The sequence below is a fragment of the Dryas octopetala genome, chromosome 2, assembly GCF_963921425.1.
Source record: "Dryas octopetala chromosome 2, drDryOcto1.1, whole genome shotgun sequence".
NCBI classification, from domain to species: domain Eukaryota; kingdom Viridiplantae; phylum Streptophyta; class Magnoliopsida; order Rosales; family Rosaceae; genus Dryas; species Dryas octopetala.
In genome coordinates this window covers 16,108,859-16,123,971 of record NC_141367.1, presented here as the reverse complement: position 1 = coordinate 16,123,971, position 15,113 = coordinate 16,108,859, and the positions used below count along the sequence as shown (strand labels likewise).

At 32.4% G+C, this 15,113-nt stretch overlaps 1 protein-coding gene across 1 annotated transcript; it reads right to left on the bottom strand.

The window, feature by feature from the left end:
* Nucleotides 1-10,793: 10,793 nt before the first annotated feature.
* On the bottom strand, nt 10,794-13,447 carry LOC147293464 ((R)-mandelonitrile lyase 3-like). Its single transcript, XM_086231790.1, has 4 exons — nt 13,345-13,447; nt 12,066-12,731; nt 11,129-11,972; nt 10,794-10,993 (listed from the first exon to the last, which is right to left on the bottom strand). Exons 1-4 carry the CDS (start codon nt 13,445-13,447, stop codon nt 10,960-10,962), a joined length of 1,647 nt encoding a protein of 548 aa, XP_086087916.1. The 3' UTR covers nt 10,794-10,959.
* Between the last annotated feature and the right edge of the window lie 1,666 nt (nt 13,448-15,113).

Here is a 15,113-nt window from a genome sequence, read left to right as displayed (position 1 = left end):
AACACTGAAAAGCCGCCGCCGGAGGGAACAAAAACTGGCACAAGGAGCCAGGAAACCCTAACGTGAAGTTAGGTTGAAAAAACTCCTACAAAAGCGGGAGGAGAGCCGCTACGTACGTGACTCATATGGGACAGTTGTATTTGATCGATATAATACTAACCCGTTGGGTGTGTGTTTGTTAGGTGTATATTCGTTGGGAGTGTGTTTGTTAGGTGTATTAATTAGAATTGATCGATAGGTGTTACTTTGAGTTTAGTTGTTGGGTTTTAGTAATTAAGGGTAGTTTAGGAAATGATGTTAGGTGTACCAATAAATTTTAATATTTTTAAAAATAAATGTGGGTGTAAAGAATATGTTAGAGTTATTAATTAAAAAATTGGGTCCAAATAGCGACACTCATATATTAATAAATAACAAAAAATATAGCTACTTAAGTTGTTTCCTACAATTCTTCATAATATAAAAATTATTAATAACATAATCATAACTAATAGTATCAATAAGATCTTTTTCAATGTCGGCGGGCTGGGGGCAGCAACTCACGAGCAGAAGAAGAACTGAAGTCTAAAGAAGTCAAGGGGCTGTGCGTCCGTGCCTGGTCATAAGGCTGGTTTTAGTTTACTCATTGGGCTATTGCCTTATTGCCTTATTGGGCTATTGTTGTCGTAAGGCTGAACTAAATATACTACCAACAGCTTACTCCAGCCCCTTAATAGGTCTGTGCATGTATATCGTATTGCCCAACATAAAAAAAAACATATTGTATGCATAAAAGTTTTTGTCGGTATAGCCTTCGTTGAATGATCATGAAAGCATGATATTGTCAATCAGCTGTGAAACAAAACAGTTTAGTATTTGTTGAACTATGTTTTCAGAGTGCTCTGACTTTAACAATTAGTATTAAATTGTTTAGTAAATTTTAATGTGAACGTGTTGTGACTATGTATAATAAATAAATTTTAGAGGAAATTACAGATTTAGTCCACTTATTTTATAGCTAGTTCAGTTTTGCTCCATAATTTTTGTTAAGTTCAATTTTGGTCTACTTATTATCTAACTTGTTCGGTTTTGGTCCATTCCGTCTATTTCAGATAGATATCATTAATTTGAGGGGAAAATATGTAATTTTCTCATAAAAAATTATAAAATAAAATAAAAGAAACAAAAATAAATTTAAAAATTAAAACAAACCACCATCTTCCCCAGCCCAGCCACCACCTTCTTCCCCTCCCAAACCAGCCCCTCTTCCCTCTCTCTCTCTCTCTCTCTCTCTCTCTCTCTCTCTCTCTCTCTCTCTCTCCTTGTTGTTACCATTAGGGAGGGCCCACTATTTTTTTATTCTATACTGTAAATTTGACATTAACCAAAATTGTGTATTTATTGATAACAGTTAGATTACTAAACAACTTTCTGATTTTATTGATAGATTACTAAATGTTTATACCCCATTTTAAAACGTGCTACATGGCACTAGTGTTGAGCCCTAAACTCAAGCCCAGTTCAAGATTTAAAGTCCAGACAAGCAAGGATGGCTCTAATAGCCCATTCTCTTGACACACTGACATATGTGAGACTATAGCTCTGCTACCTCTTGTTTGTTGTTTTCTTGTGTTTTGTGTTTTTTTTAGAGTTTATTTAATGCTTGTATTCAGTTCCATTTAAGATGTATTTTTTGCCTATATTTCCGAGTTTAATCAAGTTGAGATCTAGTTTCTTTACATTAATTACTAGCAATTTATTACTTCTCTTTAGTTATCATCAGTTTATCATGATTCTCCATTCATACTCATGGCTAGATTTGTGGTAAGAACTACCATCTTGTATCAGCCAAATATGAATGCAATTAGATTTACTTCTTTTTTTTCAAGATATATTGTTTTTACTTGAGCCCTTTTACTATTAGTCCAACGGGTCACGTATTTGACTTCACGAACACCATAACTATTAGAACTGAGCACTAAAGTCCTGGAATGCCCAGGCAAGATTAGAGAACCCTAGCTGAGTTGGTTTCTCTTGGCTAACAATCATTTGATTTCCTTTTATTTTATTTTTATTTCCTTGTTGTTATTTTGTAATCGTCCAAGTATGAACATTACTTGGTGGCACGCCTGAATAAAAAATAAAAAAAACCAATGAAATGGAATGAATCCTAGCTGGGACACATGGCTAGCTAGAGGCTTTTTCATCTCGAGCACTAAACAATTTTTCAATTTTGTGTAGAGATAATATTTAAGACATGACATAGAAAATGAACAGTTTTGAACATAAGATTACATTGCAGAATGACCAAGATATGAGAAAAGATAGAAGAGGAAAGAGATATGATATCCACATGTGTATAATAATTCATGACAAAGCGATTATCTATAGCTTACTTAGATTAGGCTCTACCCTATTCCATATAGGTTCAGTGAATGGGTTAGGCTTTTATTTATTTTATGCTTGGTCCATTAAATAAAATATTTTAAGGTCCACTGATTTTAGAAACTAAATTTTAATAATTTTTTAATTTAAATACCAAAATTTAATAGTATTTTCTATTAGGTACTAGTTGAAAAGTAAAAAAAATAATAATACAATAAATGGTACTATAATTCACAAATATTACATCACAAGACACTACAATAAAAAATATAAAACATAACCAACCACCTACCTTCATGGCCGGCCGCCAGCCACACAGAAAATCAATTTGGTATACAAAGGATTCAAACCCATCTCAAGTAAAAGGAAGAGACACCTCCCACCAGTACACTAGTTATTATTTTATGTTAAAGCACTACTTTGACATCTATTTATACTATATTGTAGTACAATTAAAAAAAAAAAATTCAATACTTAATTGTAACTGTCTCACAATTAACTGTACTATACTTAACTGCGATTGTCTCACAATTTAGTTGTGATTGTTGAAAAAAACACTTCCTATCACCACACTAGTAATTATTTTGTGTAAAATTCTTACTTTGACCTTTATTTATACTACAATGTAGTATAAATTCTTTAAAAAAATTTAATCTAGTCACAACTTAACTGTGATTATCTCACAATTTAGTTGCGACTATCTTGTAGTCACAACTAACTCTGAAGTTGTGACTGTTACAATTTAGTTGTGATTCAGAATATTTTTTCACGCATATTTAAAAAGGTATATTTATTTTCAATTTCAGTTTACTTTTTTATTCATATGTTGCTCTAGTGGCATGTTGAGCAACATATGTAGTGGCCCGGTCATGGTGTAGTTGAGTATTTACTGTAAAACACAATTGTATATTTCAAAAAAGGCTAGAACCTACCTATATATCCTTTGTTGTATACAACATATGAGACATACTCACAAGCATTTACACTTCTTTAGTTTGTATTAGAGTAAAACTTTTGATTGGTTTATGGAAGAGGTGATGTGCGGTGCGGTGTGTTTTTGGTGTGTGTTAACTTTCATCCTTAGGGAGGAAACCTTGTGAGTGGCTGGGGTTAAGTGAGAGGGCGGTGGAAGAGGTGTGTGTGAATAGTTTTTCATATACTCTATGTTTTTCTTAAACTTTGATTTTGGTGATCATTTCTGGTTTTGGTGAGGTTTATATAATTGTTAGAGATCTTTTTAGGAGCACAAGCACCAAAGCAATTAGAGGAGAAGTGAAGGAGAATTCGGTTGGGTGTAGAGAATAATTTCAATTTTGGGATTTGTGTTCTTGATTTTAATTTTGAATTTTAGATTATTTTGAGGTTGGGTAATGGATTGGGAGGTTTCAAACATGTTTCTAGTAGCCTAAGAAACCGATTTGGGGTGTTGTAATTCAAAGAAACTGAAGTTGGAGGAAGTTTGGGAAATCTAGAAATTTTATGGGGAAGTTGACAAGTAAAAAGTATTAATATAAGTGCATCTTATTTGTTAAAATATAAATAAATAAACAAATCAAAGTACTACAAAAAAAATGGATTAAATAATAAAGGGCTATTTACAAAAAAAAATCAATAAAACATTTCAAAATTAAAAATCGGTCAATGAATAATTTTGAAATCCCAAAATAGTCACCATTAACCTATTTGTAATAAATGAGATTATGCATTTTACAAAAGAGGACATAACAAAAACTATAAATTACAACTACTGCCACTAATATCACTAATTAACGTATGAAAATTTTAATAAATTACAAAAAGGTCAATCAATGCTTACCCATTGATGATGTCAACAATATATCCTAATTTTGAAAATTACAAAAAGGTTAATCAATGCTTACTCATCGATGATGTCAACAATATATCATAATTTTAAAAATTACAAAAATGTCAATAACTAACCAGAAGCTGACACATGTCTAAAGCAAAGGTCAACAACAATTTTTCTTCCCTTTCTCCTTTTTTTATCTACAGTAACGTGTAACTTTTTTTTTTTTCCCTTTCTCCTTTTCTTACTTGCAGCAACGTGTAATTTTTTTTTCTCATTTCTCCTCTTTTTATTTGCAGGAACATGTAAGATTTTTTTTTTCTCTGTTATTTTTTAACTTGCAGCAACGTGTAATGGTTTTTTTTTTTTCTCCTTTTTTTCCTTGCATCTTGGGTTTAAAATGTACATATTAGACACTATTTTTTAATTGAAAACTGTCGCATAGTTACCGATTTTAAATTGAAAATTGTCGCATAGTTTCAAAAACATATTAGAGGCAGTGTCTAATATGCCAATTTTAATTTGGAAATTGTCACACAGTTTCAGAAATATATTGATAGTGTCTAATATGCCGATTTTAAATTGGAATTGTCACACAGTTTCGAAAACATATTAGACACTGTATGACAGTCACTTATTCGAAATCAATAATTATGTGAGAGATACTGAAAATCAGTATATGTAAAACCTAAACAAATACTGTCACACAGATACTAAAACTGATAATGTCAAACATATACTAAACAAATACTGTCATACATATACTGAAATAGATATTATCACACAAATACTGAAATTAGTATAGATATTGTCACACAGATACTAAAAATCAGTATAAATATTGTCACACAGATACTGAAACAGATATTGTCACACAGATACTATGCGACAATCACTTATTCGAAATCAATAATTGTGTGACAATCACCTATTCAAAAGTGCTTATTATGTTGTTGTGATTTTAGATAGATTAAAGATTAGAAAATTTGGACACCCCAATTTTATATAGGAGACATTTGTCAACTTATCATTTTAGTGCATAAAACTTCAAGCAAAAATTCAATGGGTATTGTTGACTTCACAAAGGGATATTTTACTAATTGCGATCCAAATTAGTTAATTAACATCAATTTTAGCCACTGTCAAACAATATGCATATTAGACACTGTCAGACAATGTGCATATTAGACATTGTCAAACAGTGTGCATATTAGACACTGTCAGACAACTAGTGTGCATATTAAACGTTGTCAGACAGTGTCTAATATGCCGATTTTAAATTGGAAATTGTCGCACAGTTTCGGAAACATGTTAAACACTAACAAGAAATTGGATATTGGAAATTGTAAAAACCTAAACATATACTGAAACTGACACTGTCACACTGATACTGAAACAGACAGTGTCACACATATACAGAAACATACATTATCACACAGATACAGATGCTGAAATAGACACTGTCACATAGATACTGAAACATATGGCAACCAAGAGAAAACAAAATAATATTAGGTCCATTGATTTTAACTACTAAATTTCAATAACTTTTTAGTTTATGTACCAAAATTAAATAGCATTTTAGATTAGGTACTAGTTGAAAGTCAAACAAATTAATAAAATAAAAAGTATTAGAAATTACAAATATTACATCACATGCCACTACAATAAAAAAATAAAAAAATATTACATCACAAATATTACATTAATTTATACTATATTGTATTAAAAAAAAAAAAATCAATCCAGTCACAACTTAACTGTGACTGTCTTGGTAAATTAAAAGAGACAACTTACACCACTATACTATATATTATTTTGAGTAAAAGTATTGTTTTGACCTCTATTTATACTATAATGTAGTATAATTTCTCTAAAAAAATTTAATTAAGTCATAACTTAACTGTGACTGTCTCACAATTTAGATATGACTGTCGTTCAGTGACAACTAAATTTGAAATTGTGAGTGTCGTACAGTCACAACTAAATGTGAAGTTGAGACTACATTAGCAAATTTTCAAGATCATATAAAAGCCTCAAGGGCAATTTTGTCAAAACTTTATAAATTTTAACTAAAACTCATCATATGTAGGCCAAATGATAAAAATGTCAAATGGAAAAGGCTCAAATCAAAGAGGTCAACATATTTGTGACCTAATCTAAAAAATTACATTTAAATTTGGTAGTTCAATTGAAATATTATATAGTCTTCATGCTATGCCAAAAAATTATTGGAATTTGGTATTTAATCCTAATTTTCTAAATAATATTTGGCTTACAAAATAATATGACAATATTTTAATTTTAATTTAAGTCTACTATAAATCTCATTTAAATATTTATACCGACACATCGATCATTTAAAAAACAAATTCGATAACTCTAGCATATATTATATATTGTGGCTCTATATGTTGAATCTATCTGTACGGTTGTAAATTCACGTTACATTAATTTGCCAGTTAAATTCCTGAAAATTTGCGGCCGCAGCTAAAGAAAGCACCAAACTTGGAGGTAAAAAACATACTAAGATCCTACAAGCATCATAATGAAAAAACTAGGTGGGGGTTTCTATCCTTGCCCCTACCCCATCAACAATGATCTAGTATATCCTCATTGTAAGAATGGTATATACACATCAGGGTCAAGTGTGAGATCAAATAAGAATACATATAAACAAATTAAAAAAAATTATATATATATAATAATCACATAATACCAAGGAATAAAATTTCGGGTTTCGAGGAAATTTCGATGGAAATTTAAATTTCGACAAAAATTAGACAGAAACGACGGAAATTTTGATCAAAATACGAAAATTTTGATCAAAATACGGAAATTTTGAATGAAACTTTACCATATGTTTATTTAACATATTATCTACTACATTGATAAAAAATATTGAAGAAATCTAATTATATAGTAGGTTTTATATTATATAAGATAAATATAATGCGCGCTGGAGACAAATATTGTTAAATAAAATTAGTATAATGAATAAATAAAATTAGTATATTCTTTATACTCTATAATCTATATACTAAACCTTATATACTTTATAATTTATACTCTATATTGTTTATGATATGGTATAAGATATTAGAGTTTAGGCCCTTTAGGGTATTTTTAATTATTTTTTATATATAAATATATATTAATTTAGAATTTAAAAACAACTAAACGAAACTCCAAACTTTTTTTTTTCATTCCAATTGCCCAATTGCCCAAATACCCCAAACCCCAATCAACCCCTTAACTCTTTTTTTTTTTTTTTTTTTTTTTTCTTTTCTTTTTTTTTCTTTTATTCCTTTTCCTTCCCGTGAGTCCTTTGACTTCTTTCTTTATTTGTTGTTCACTTTTTCACTTTTCAAATCTTTTTCTTTCTTTTATTTAATCTTATTTTTATTTTTATTTTATTATTTCTCTATCTAGCCAATCCCACATTCCCACCTCCTTTTCTCTTTTTATCTCCCGAAAGGGCCAAAACAACAAAGCCCATTTCTTTCTTTTATTTTATACTAACATTACTGTTTGAGCATTACATTTATTCCTCTTGGCATCTTCGGTCTTCCCCACTCAGCAACTCTCTTCTTGCATCTGTGATGTATTTTGAAATCAAACTGTATGTTTTGGGTCCTACGGCTGTGACTTCTTCCCTCTCATCTCTCTCCCTGCCCAGTCACATCTTTTCCTCCTTCCTTCTTCTCCTCTTCCTCTTCTCCTCCCTGATCTTTTCTCCTTCTCTTGGGTCGTCGAGATCTGGCCGGAGTTGGTTGGGTTTGTGCAATTAAGTGAGCGAAGAGTTGGGCCAGTTGGCTGGGTTTATTTTCGTTTGGCTGGGTTTGATTGTTTAGTTGTTTGCATTGTTTCATTTTGCCAAAGACAGGGAAGGAGAAGACAGAGAAGCGGTGAGAGCGAAATTTCGGCGAAATCTTGATGTTGACGAATGCATGTTAAAATTTCGATACCCCTGAAAATCGAAATTTAACTCCTTGCATAATACTAATACTCTAAGCAGAGATGCAAAAAAAAAAAAAAAAATACTGAAAGACAATACTTTACTGTTAAAGACCAAGTTATTTACAAATACATTCCAGTAGAGGTCAGCATACCAAGCCTTGTACATCCAATATAATTGTTGTTGAAGAACTTTGTTTCTTTGCTGCAATTGAACAAGCAGGGAATTTCTCCTGTAGAGCTCTCTCAAACTCTTGGACATGGTACCTTATGTATTGCTCTATACTGGTGATTTGCATAAGCCTACTTGGATGGGCCTTTCCCAGTCGCTCAATGTAAACCGGCCTGCCTTCTTTATCAACCCCATGGTACCCTTGAGGGTAATATTGCAATACTTCATCGTGTTCTTCAAATTCAAAATCCTTCATATTGATTAATTTGATAAGATGTTACAGCTAAGAACAAAAAAAACATAAATGAATTAGCAAAGTATGTACTTCAACTATACTACAACATTCCACCTGTTAGAGGCCTCTTGTTATAATTCAGATGTTAATGCATCATCTGCCAAAGACGAATTCAGTTTCAAGGTTTTAGTTTAATTTTTTATTAATTCTATAAGAATGTTTAATAAAAAAATTACAGAGTAACGTGGACAAGAGATCTACTAAAAAAACAATCTCATACAAAATCACATAAAACACTCGGTCGATAAGGATAACACAAAAAGACATGCCTTTAAAATGCTTTGCAAACAAAGCCCAAAGGCAACAACAGAGAAGCTCTTCTTTCGTAGCACACCAAAGACTCTCCAGTCTAATAAATACTACATCTATATCTACATCATTTGGCAAAATTTAACATCATTACCTCCAAAATAATGTCTGTTCCAAATTATTTTCTCTATTTAAGCATTTCTTCCCACAACTGGATTGTTTTGTCAATAAGGTCTCTAGCTTTCAAAAATCTACATGAGGGGGTAAAAAAGTAACATTAAGCTACTAAAATCAAATAGATCTTAAATGGAAAAGGAAAGGTAAAAAGATCTATTAAAACAGCCACTTTGTTAATGAACAATGGATATTAAGAGACTTGACTGACCTCAACAAAGTCTGGTAGTCATCGTGGACGATTAATGATCCAGGACCACCTTCTTGCTCAAAACGACGAGAAAAAGCTTCCTTAGGTGGTCCGGAAAAGGAGTGGGCTTTCAGTTTTGCTGGGTTACTGGGTGATCTAGGGCATGTTGAGGAAGATGAGGAGGAGAGGAAGAAGATGGGAGTGTTCCCATCGCTATCTGCCGCCGGATGACGGAGAAATCTCCTGTCAACGGCACTGCTGCATGAGAAAGAGGAGAGAGAAGAGAGAGATTGGGGAGAGAGAGTGCGTGAGAGAGGAGAGGGAATTCGGCTAGGGCAAAAAAGTCTAAAAACTCAAGGAAAAACTAGTAATTGGCTGGGGCCATAGGGCTATTGACCAAAACATAATTTATGAAATTGAGAAAAATGCACCATTGATCCACGAACTTTCTCTTATTTCCCAAATTGATATACGAATTAATTTTCGTATCACAGTGATCCTCGAATTCAATTTCTTGGTCCAAATTGGTCCATTCTTTTATGTTTGGCCCATTTGGCCATTAAAATGCATCATGTGCGCTCCATGTGCCATTTTATGAGGGCAAATTGGTATTTTCGCCCTCTACTATAGTCAACGCAGCCAATAATTAAATTAAAAATAAAAAAATCAACCAAAAAACATAAAAATTAAAAAACAAGATCGCACCCCCCTCATTTCCTTTTCTTCTTCTTCCCCAAGACCCCAACCCCTTCTGCAGATCGATCGATCAACAAAGAAAAATAACAGCCCCCACAATTTTTTTTCTTTCTTCTTCTTGTTCTTGTTTTCTTCTTTTTCTTCTTCATGCATTTGGCTTGCAATTCACACACAAAATCCAAAATTATGCAATAAACCCAAAATCCATTTGCAGTAAACAAAAATTGCATAAACCCAAATTCTACTTGTTGTTTGATCACACCCATAGCCATTTCTTTTCCCTTTTTCTTCTTCTTCTTCTTCTTCCCTGATCACACCCATAGAAGTGCTTGAATTGCATTAGCCTCTTTCGTTTGAAGGGAGGAGGTGTAACCGTGTAACCGGTGTTGGCCAACAAGAGTCAATATTCAACACGGTCGCCCCATAATATTTTTATTTTGGCCCGGTCCATAACTTTTTCTGTTTGAGCATCGTTTATTGTTTGAGCATCGTTTATTATTGTATAGTATCCGGGTTTGAATCAGGTTCTGACGACCCATGTGCTCATAAAAAGAAGCCCCTTGTTATTAATTATCAAGCCCAAGTTTAAATAAAAAATTCTAGAAACACTATTTGGTCTAGTAGATGATTCCCGGTTTCTCTTTGTTAGGGAAGATCTTGAATTCAAATCTCATAAACAACAGTTAATTAATTTAAAAAAAAAGTTAAATAGAAAATACTAGAAACTTTATTTTTGACTTAAACGTACATTGTATGAGGAAACACAACATTGGACCAAGCCCAAATCGAAGTAACCGGCCAACAAATCCAATATGATTAGAGATATCGATTGGCTTGGTTCAGTAGAAACCTATAACTTTATTATTGAGTGGCCAAAAAAAAAAAACTTTATTATTGGTTTAGAGCTCGAGCTCATGTACTTATTAATTTTCTGAGAAGTAAAGATAACCCTTCACTTGGTATGGATTACAATAATCCACCATTGCATGACTTATTAAATATATTTGACTTATGCTTGAAATTTTGAATTATGAAAAGCATCCCTTGCAAGCTTCTCATCTCTCTTGCAGCATCTTAAGGCCAATATACCTGTCCAGATCGACAAAGAAATTAGACGCGAAAAACCACAATATGTCATCGATTTCTTTACATTAATCAAGCCAGCCATGAAACCAATGATTATAGAGAATTTATTGTGGCTTTATTTATGTGTATATAACATACCTTCCAAACATCATAAGGGTGGCCTGAGGATTGGTCCCTGGTGACAAATTAAATGTGGATCCATCAACAACACGTAATGAGTTGATTCCAACGAACCGCAAATGACTATCAACCACCTTTCCCACAAGGCATCCGCCATGGTAATGCCAAAATGTGGCTAATGTACTTCGACAATATGTTTCGTAGGAAGCATTATCTGTTTGGTTCATTGGTAAAGATGGTCCAAACAAGTTGAAACCTTCTATACCCGGCAAAGCTTCAGCCTTAAATGGTTTCAATGTGTTTGTCTTTAATAGATCAGACATTATCCTCACCCCACTGACACAATGAGCAAGGTCCATTGGATGTGAAAAGTAGTTGAAGCTGACCTTTGGACCGACTCTCACATCGGAGGATGATTGCAGCTTTAGAGAACCATGAGACAAGGGTCTTCGGAATTTGCTACAAATATGTGCGAAACTAGAATTTACCTCTTTAGGATTAGATGGATCAGAAAAAAAACTAAAGGGTGGAGTGGAAAATGGGATGCCTGAGATAGTCTCTATGTAGTTTTCACTTGTGATGCCAACAATCTTTGGAATTGAGGACTCCATTGGAAATGGAAGCAAAATGTTGATGAAATTACGAGGATTGTCATACATAAACTGTCCAATGTAAGGTTGAGGGCTAACAACTGGGATTTTGAGAGATGATAGGTAGGACTCTGGGCCAACACCACTAAGTAGTAGAAGTTGAGGGCTTCCAATTGCTCCAGCACTTAATATAACCTCTCCCTTACCACGTACAAAAGCCCGATGAGACCTCCCATTAGAATCACTATATATGATTCCTATTGCCGACAAACCTACATTAGAGAGCAAGTTATAATTAGTATATATCCAACTATATTTGAATGAAACATATGTAATTGTACAAAATTATTATAGATGTAGCATACTGGATGCATTGGAAGAGAAGATGATCCTCTCTACTGTGGCTTGAACTGCAACTTGCAAGTTCTTTGGCTCTCCTTTATTAAGAAGTTCCACTGATCCATGTCTCCTTCCAAGATTGTCAAAAATTGAACCTGTGACTTTACTTCCTTGAACGTGGTCCAAATTAAATCCATTGTCAGGACCAACACCAGCCTCCAACAATGCTTCTTTCAAAACAGATTGCCAATTATTTCGCGTCAAATTTGGGCGAGACACGAGAGTGTTTTCGACCCAATTATAAGCCTTATCAACCAAATCCATGTCCCACTCAATTCCCGATTCCTGGTAGAATTGCTTGTCGGCTCTGGAGTATAAACCAGCATTGATCATGCTTGACCCACCAAGGACCCTACCTCTTATAATGGGAACACCTTCTTCCGACCAGAACCTCTCAGCTGGTGTCTTACCATCATCTTCTAGCTGGAGATTCGTCACAAAGCCTTCTTTACGCAACACGTTTGGATATGCACTAGGAACGCTGCCCTTTTCTACCACGAGAACCGAGTAGTTTGCTGATAAAGTTGCCGCCAATGGGCAGCCTGCTGTGCCCCCTCCAACTATAATGTAGTCATATATTTCTTCTATCGGTAGATCAGTGGCATTATACACAAATTTCATGTAGCTAAAATCTGACAAATATGGAAAGATGAATAAAAGATAAGTAAATATGAAGTAATTCTTGGTTATCATAATTGCACAACTACTTTGTTGCGTATCTTAGCAAGTTTTTTTTTTTTTTTTTGAAAAGCTAAATACAAAAATAATCTCTCTCTGCAGGATATTCGTTCTTTAGTTAAAGAATTGACACATATCTTTTATGGCTTTCTTTCAACTTTGATTTTATTCTTAGTAGGCTTTAATATTTTAGAGTATAAATCGTCAATTGAGACTTGTTGCTCGATTTTAACTCTCATTATTTTGAGGTCCAGTTACTCCATTAGATTTTAGGTTTTAACTCATCGCCCAAAATTTGAGAGTTAAAACCTAAAATATAACCTCGAAAGATGATTCTTTACCCTAAAATGTAACGTAAAGTATAAAATCATATACCTTAAAATGTTGAGTCATGTCACAAATGACCAAAAAATTAATAAATAAAAAAAATCATAAAATGGTCACATTAGAGAAATCTATTATATGGTTTTATCTAGCTATTTTGCATTTTTTAAATTTATTTTTCATGAAATTATTTTCAAGAACTAGTGACTTTAAGATACATAAGTTAAGGATAAAGTAATTTACCATGATCGGATGAAGTGGTGAACGAGTATACCTCGGATTGGCAGTGATGAAAGACACATAAGTACAGCATCAACAATATAGCAGAAACTGTTGGTTTCTCCATGATTTTGTAGCTAGATGATAGAGGTCTTTTCCCTGGAAAATTCAAAATCACTTTCGTATATGGAATTTGTAGGGTCTAATTAACAACATATTAGTCCAAATTGGACACGTAAATGAGAAAACACTCCACATGCTTACAATCGATCTGGTCCATTTTAAGTTGATGATTGATTGGCAAGGCCATCGATTGACCGGCCTATGTTACTGGTAGTCAATAACATCTACAATTGTTGTTTAGTGATCGCATAAAAATAATATTCCTACAAATGTCTTTTTAATTTCTTGTTTATGGAAATTTGTAAAGGGTAAGGCTGGGTGTGTATTTAATATGGAGTTTATGGACTTCAAAAAAAAATAATTTTGACTCTAAATTGGGTGTATTCAGTACAAAGTTAGTCTATAAAAAATGTATGGTATTCAATTAACGAGTGTAAAGAGTCTCTAAAAGTCATGTGGTATTCAATGATAAATGTTATAGAATCTATGGAATTTTTGTATTAATCACAACGTTATGCACTTTCACGGTGTGTTTTGATGGAAAAATTGAACTTGGTTTATTAAAAGTCACAATTTGATAAATCACAATCTCTAATTTTCTTGTTTGGTATGATAATATTATTAACAAAAAATCTTAGAATTATGTGTGGGAAAAATTATTTAATTTAGAATTTATAAATTCTAACTTTAAGTTCTATGTAAATAGGGACAAATTTTCAAACATGATACTTACTTTGGAGTCAATCTTATTTTAGGACACACGTTTGAATTTGTATTATTGTAAGGTACATATTTACAGTTTGTATTGTTTTGAGACAAACAGTTAGTTCCGTTAAAAACTCTGTCAAAATAAGTGACAATTTGGTCTTTTCGTATATAATTTTTTTCAGACCTAAAAAAATATTAAATAAAATATTAATTATATTTATAACTTAAAAAATATTAAAATTAAAAATTAAAAAAATTATTATTAAAAAATTAAAATATTTAAAACTAAAAAATATTAAAATTCAAAAAGATTACAACTAAACAAGATTAAAATTGAAAAAAAAAACATAAAAGATTAAATTAAAAAAATATTAAAAAAGTACGTTTAAAACTATAATCACAAAAAGCACCAAAAAAAAAAAAGAGAAGAAAGGATTGAAGAGGGAGATGCAGACTCAAAAGTCTCAAAATTGTCTTTTGATATGTAATTTTTTTTATTTGATGGTTTCTTTAGATTTTTGGTTTTGGAATAAAAATTAGAAAATATTCGACTAGATAGAGATTGCTCGGGGTGGGTGGAAAGCAAATTGAGGTTCAGATTTGATTATAGAGGGAGAGATCGATGGAGAGAGAGAGAGGGAGGGTGGGGTCACCACTGTCGGGTAGGGCCACCGAAGGAAAGATTATTAGATGTAACCGATATACCGACACATAGTGTAACCAATCTAATGTGTAAGAGTATTATTGGACGATATATTTATATTAGTACGATATAGTATTAAAAACATTTACTCATATTATGACATATTGGATTGGTTATACAACTTGGCGGTGTATCGGTTACACAGAATAATTTTTCGAAGGGAAGTGGGTTGAGGCTAGGTGGAAAAAGGGTGTGATGTCATCTTCTTCTTCTATATTTTTTTTTTTTAGTTTTACTTTTATTTTTTTTAATATTAAGG

Coding starts and splice junctions, on each gene's coding strand:
- LOC147293464 (XM_086231790.1), bottom strand. CDS start 13,447: ATGGAGAAACCAACAGTTTCTGCTATATTGTTGATGCTGTACTTATGT. Junction 12,732..13,344: donor CACCACTTCATCCGATCATG/GTAAATTACTTT, acceptor CATATTTGTCAG/ATTTTAGCTACATGAAATTT. Junction 10,994..11,128: donor ACCCTTATGATGTTTGGAAG/GTATGTTATATA, acceptor CGATCTGGACAG/GTATATTGGCCTTAAGATGC.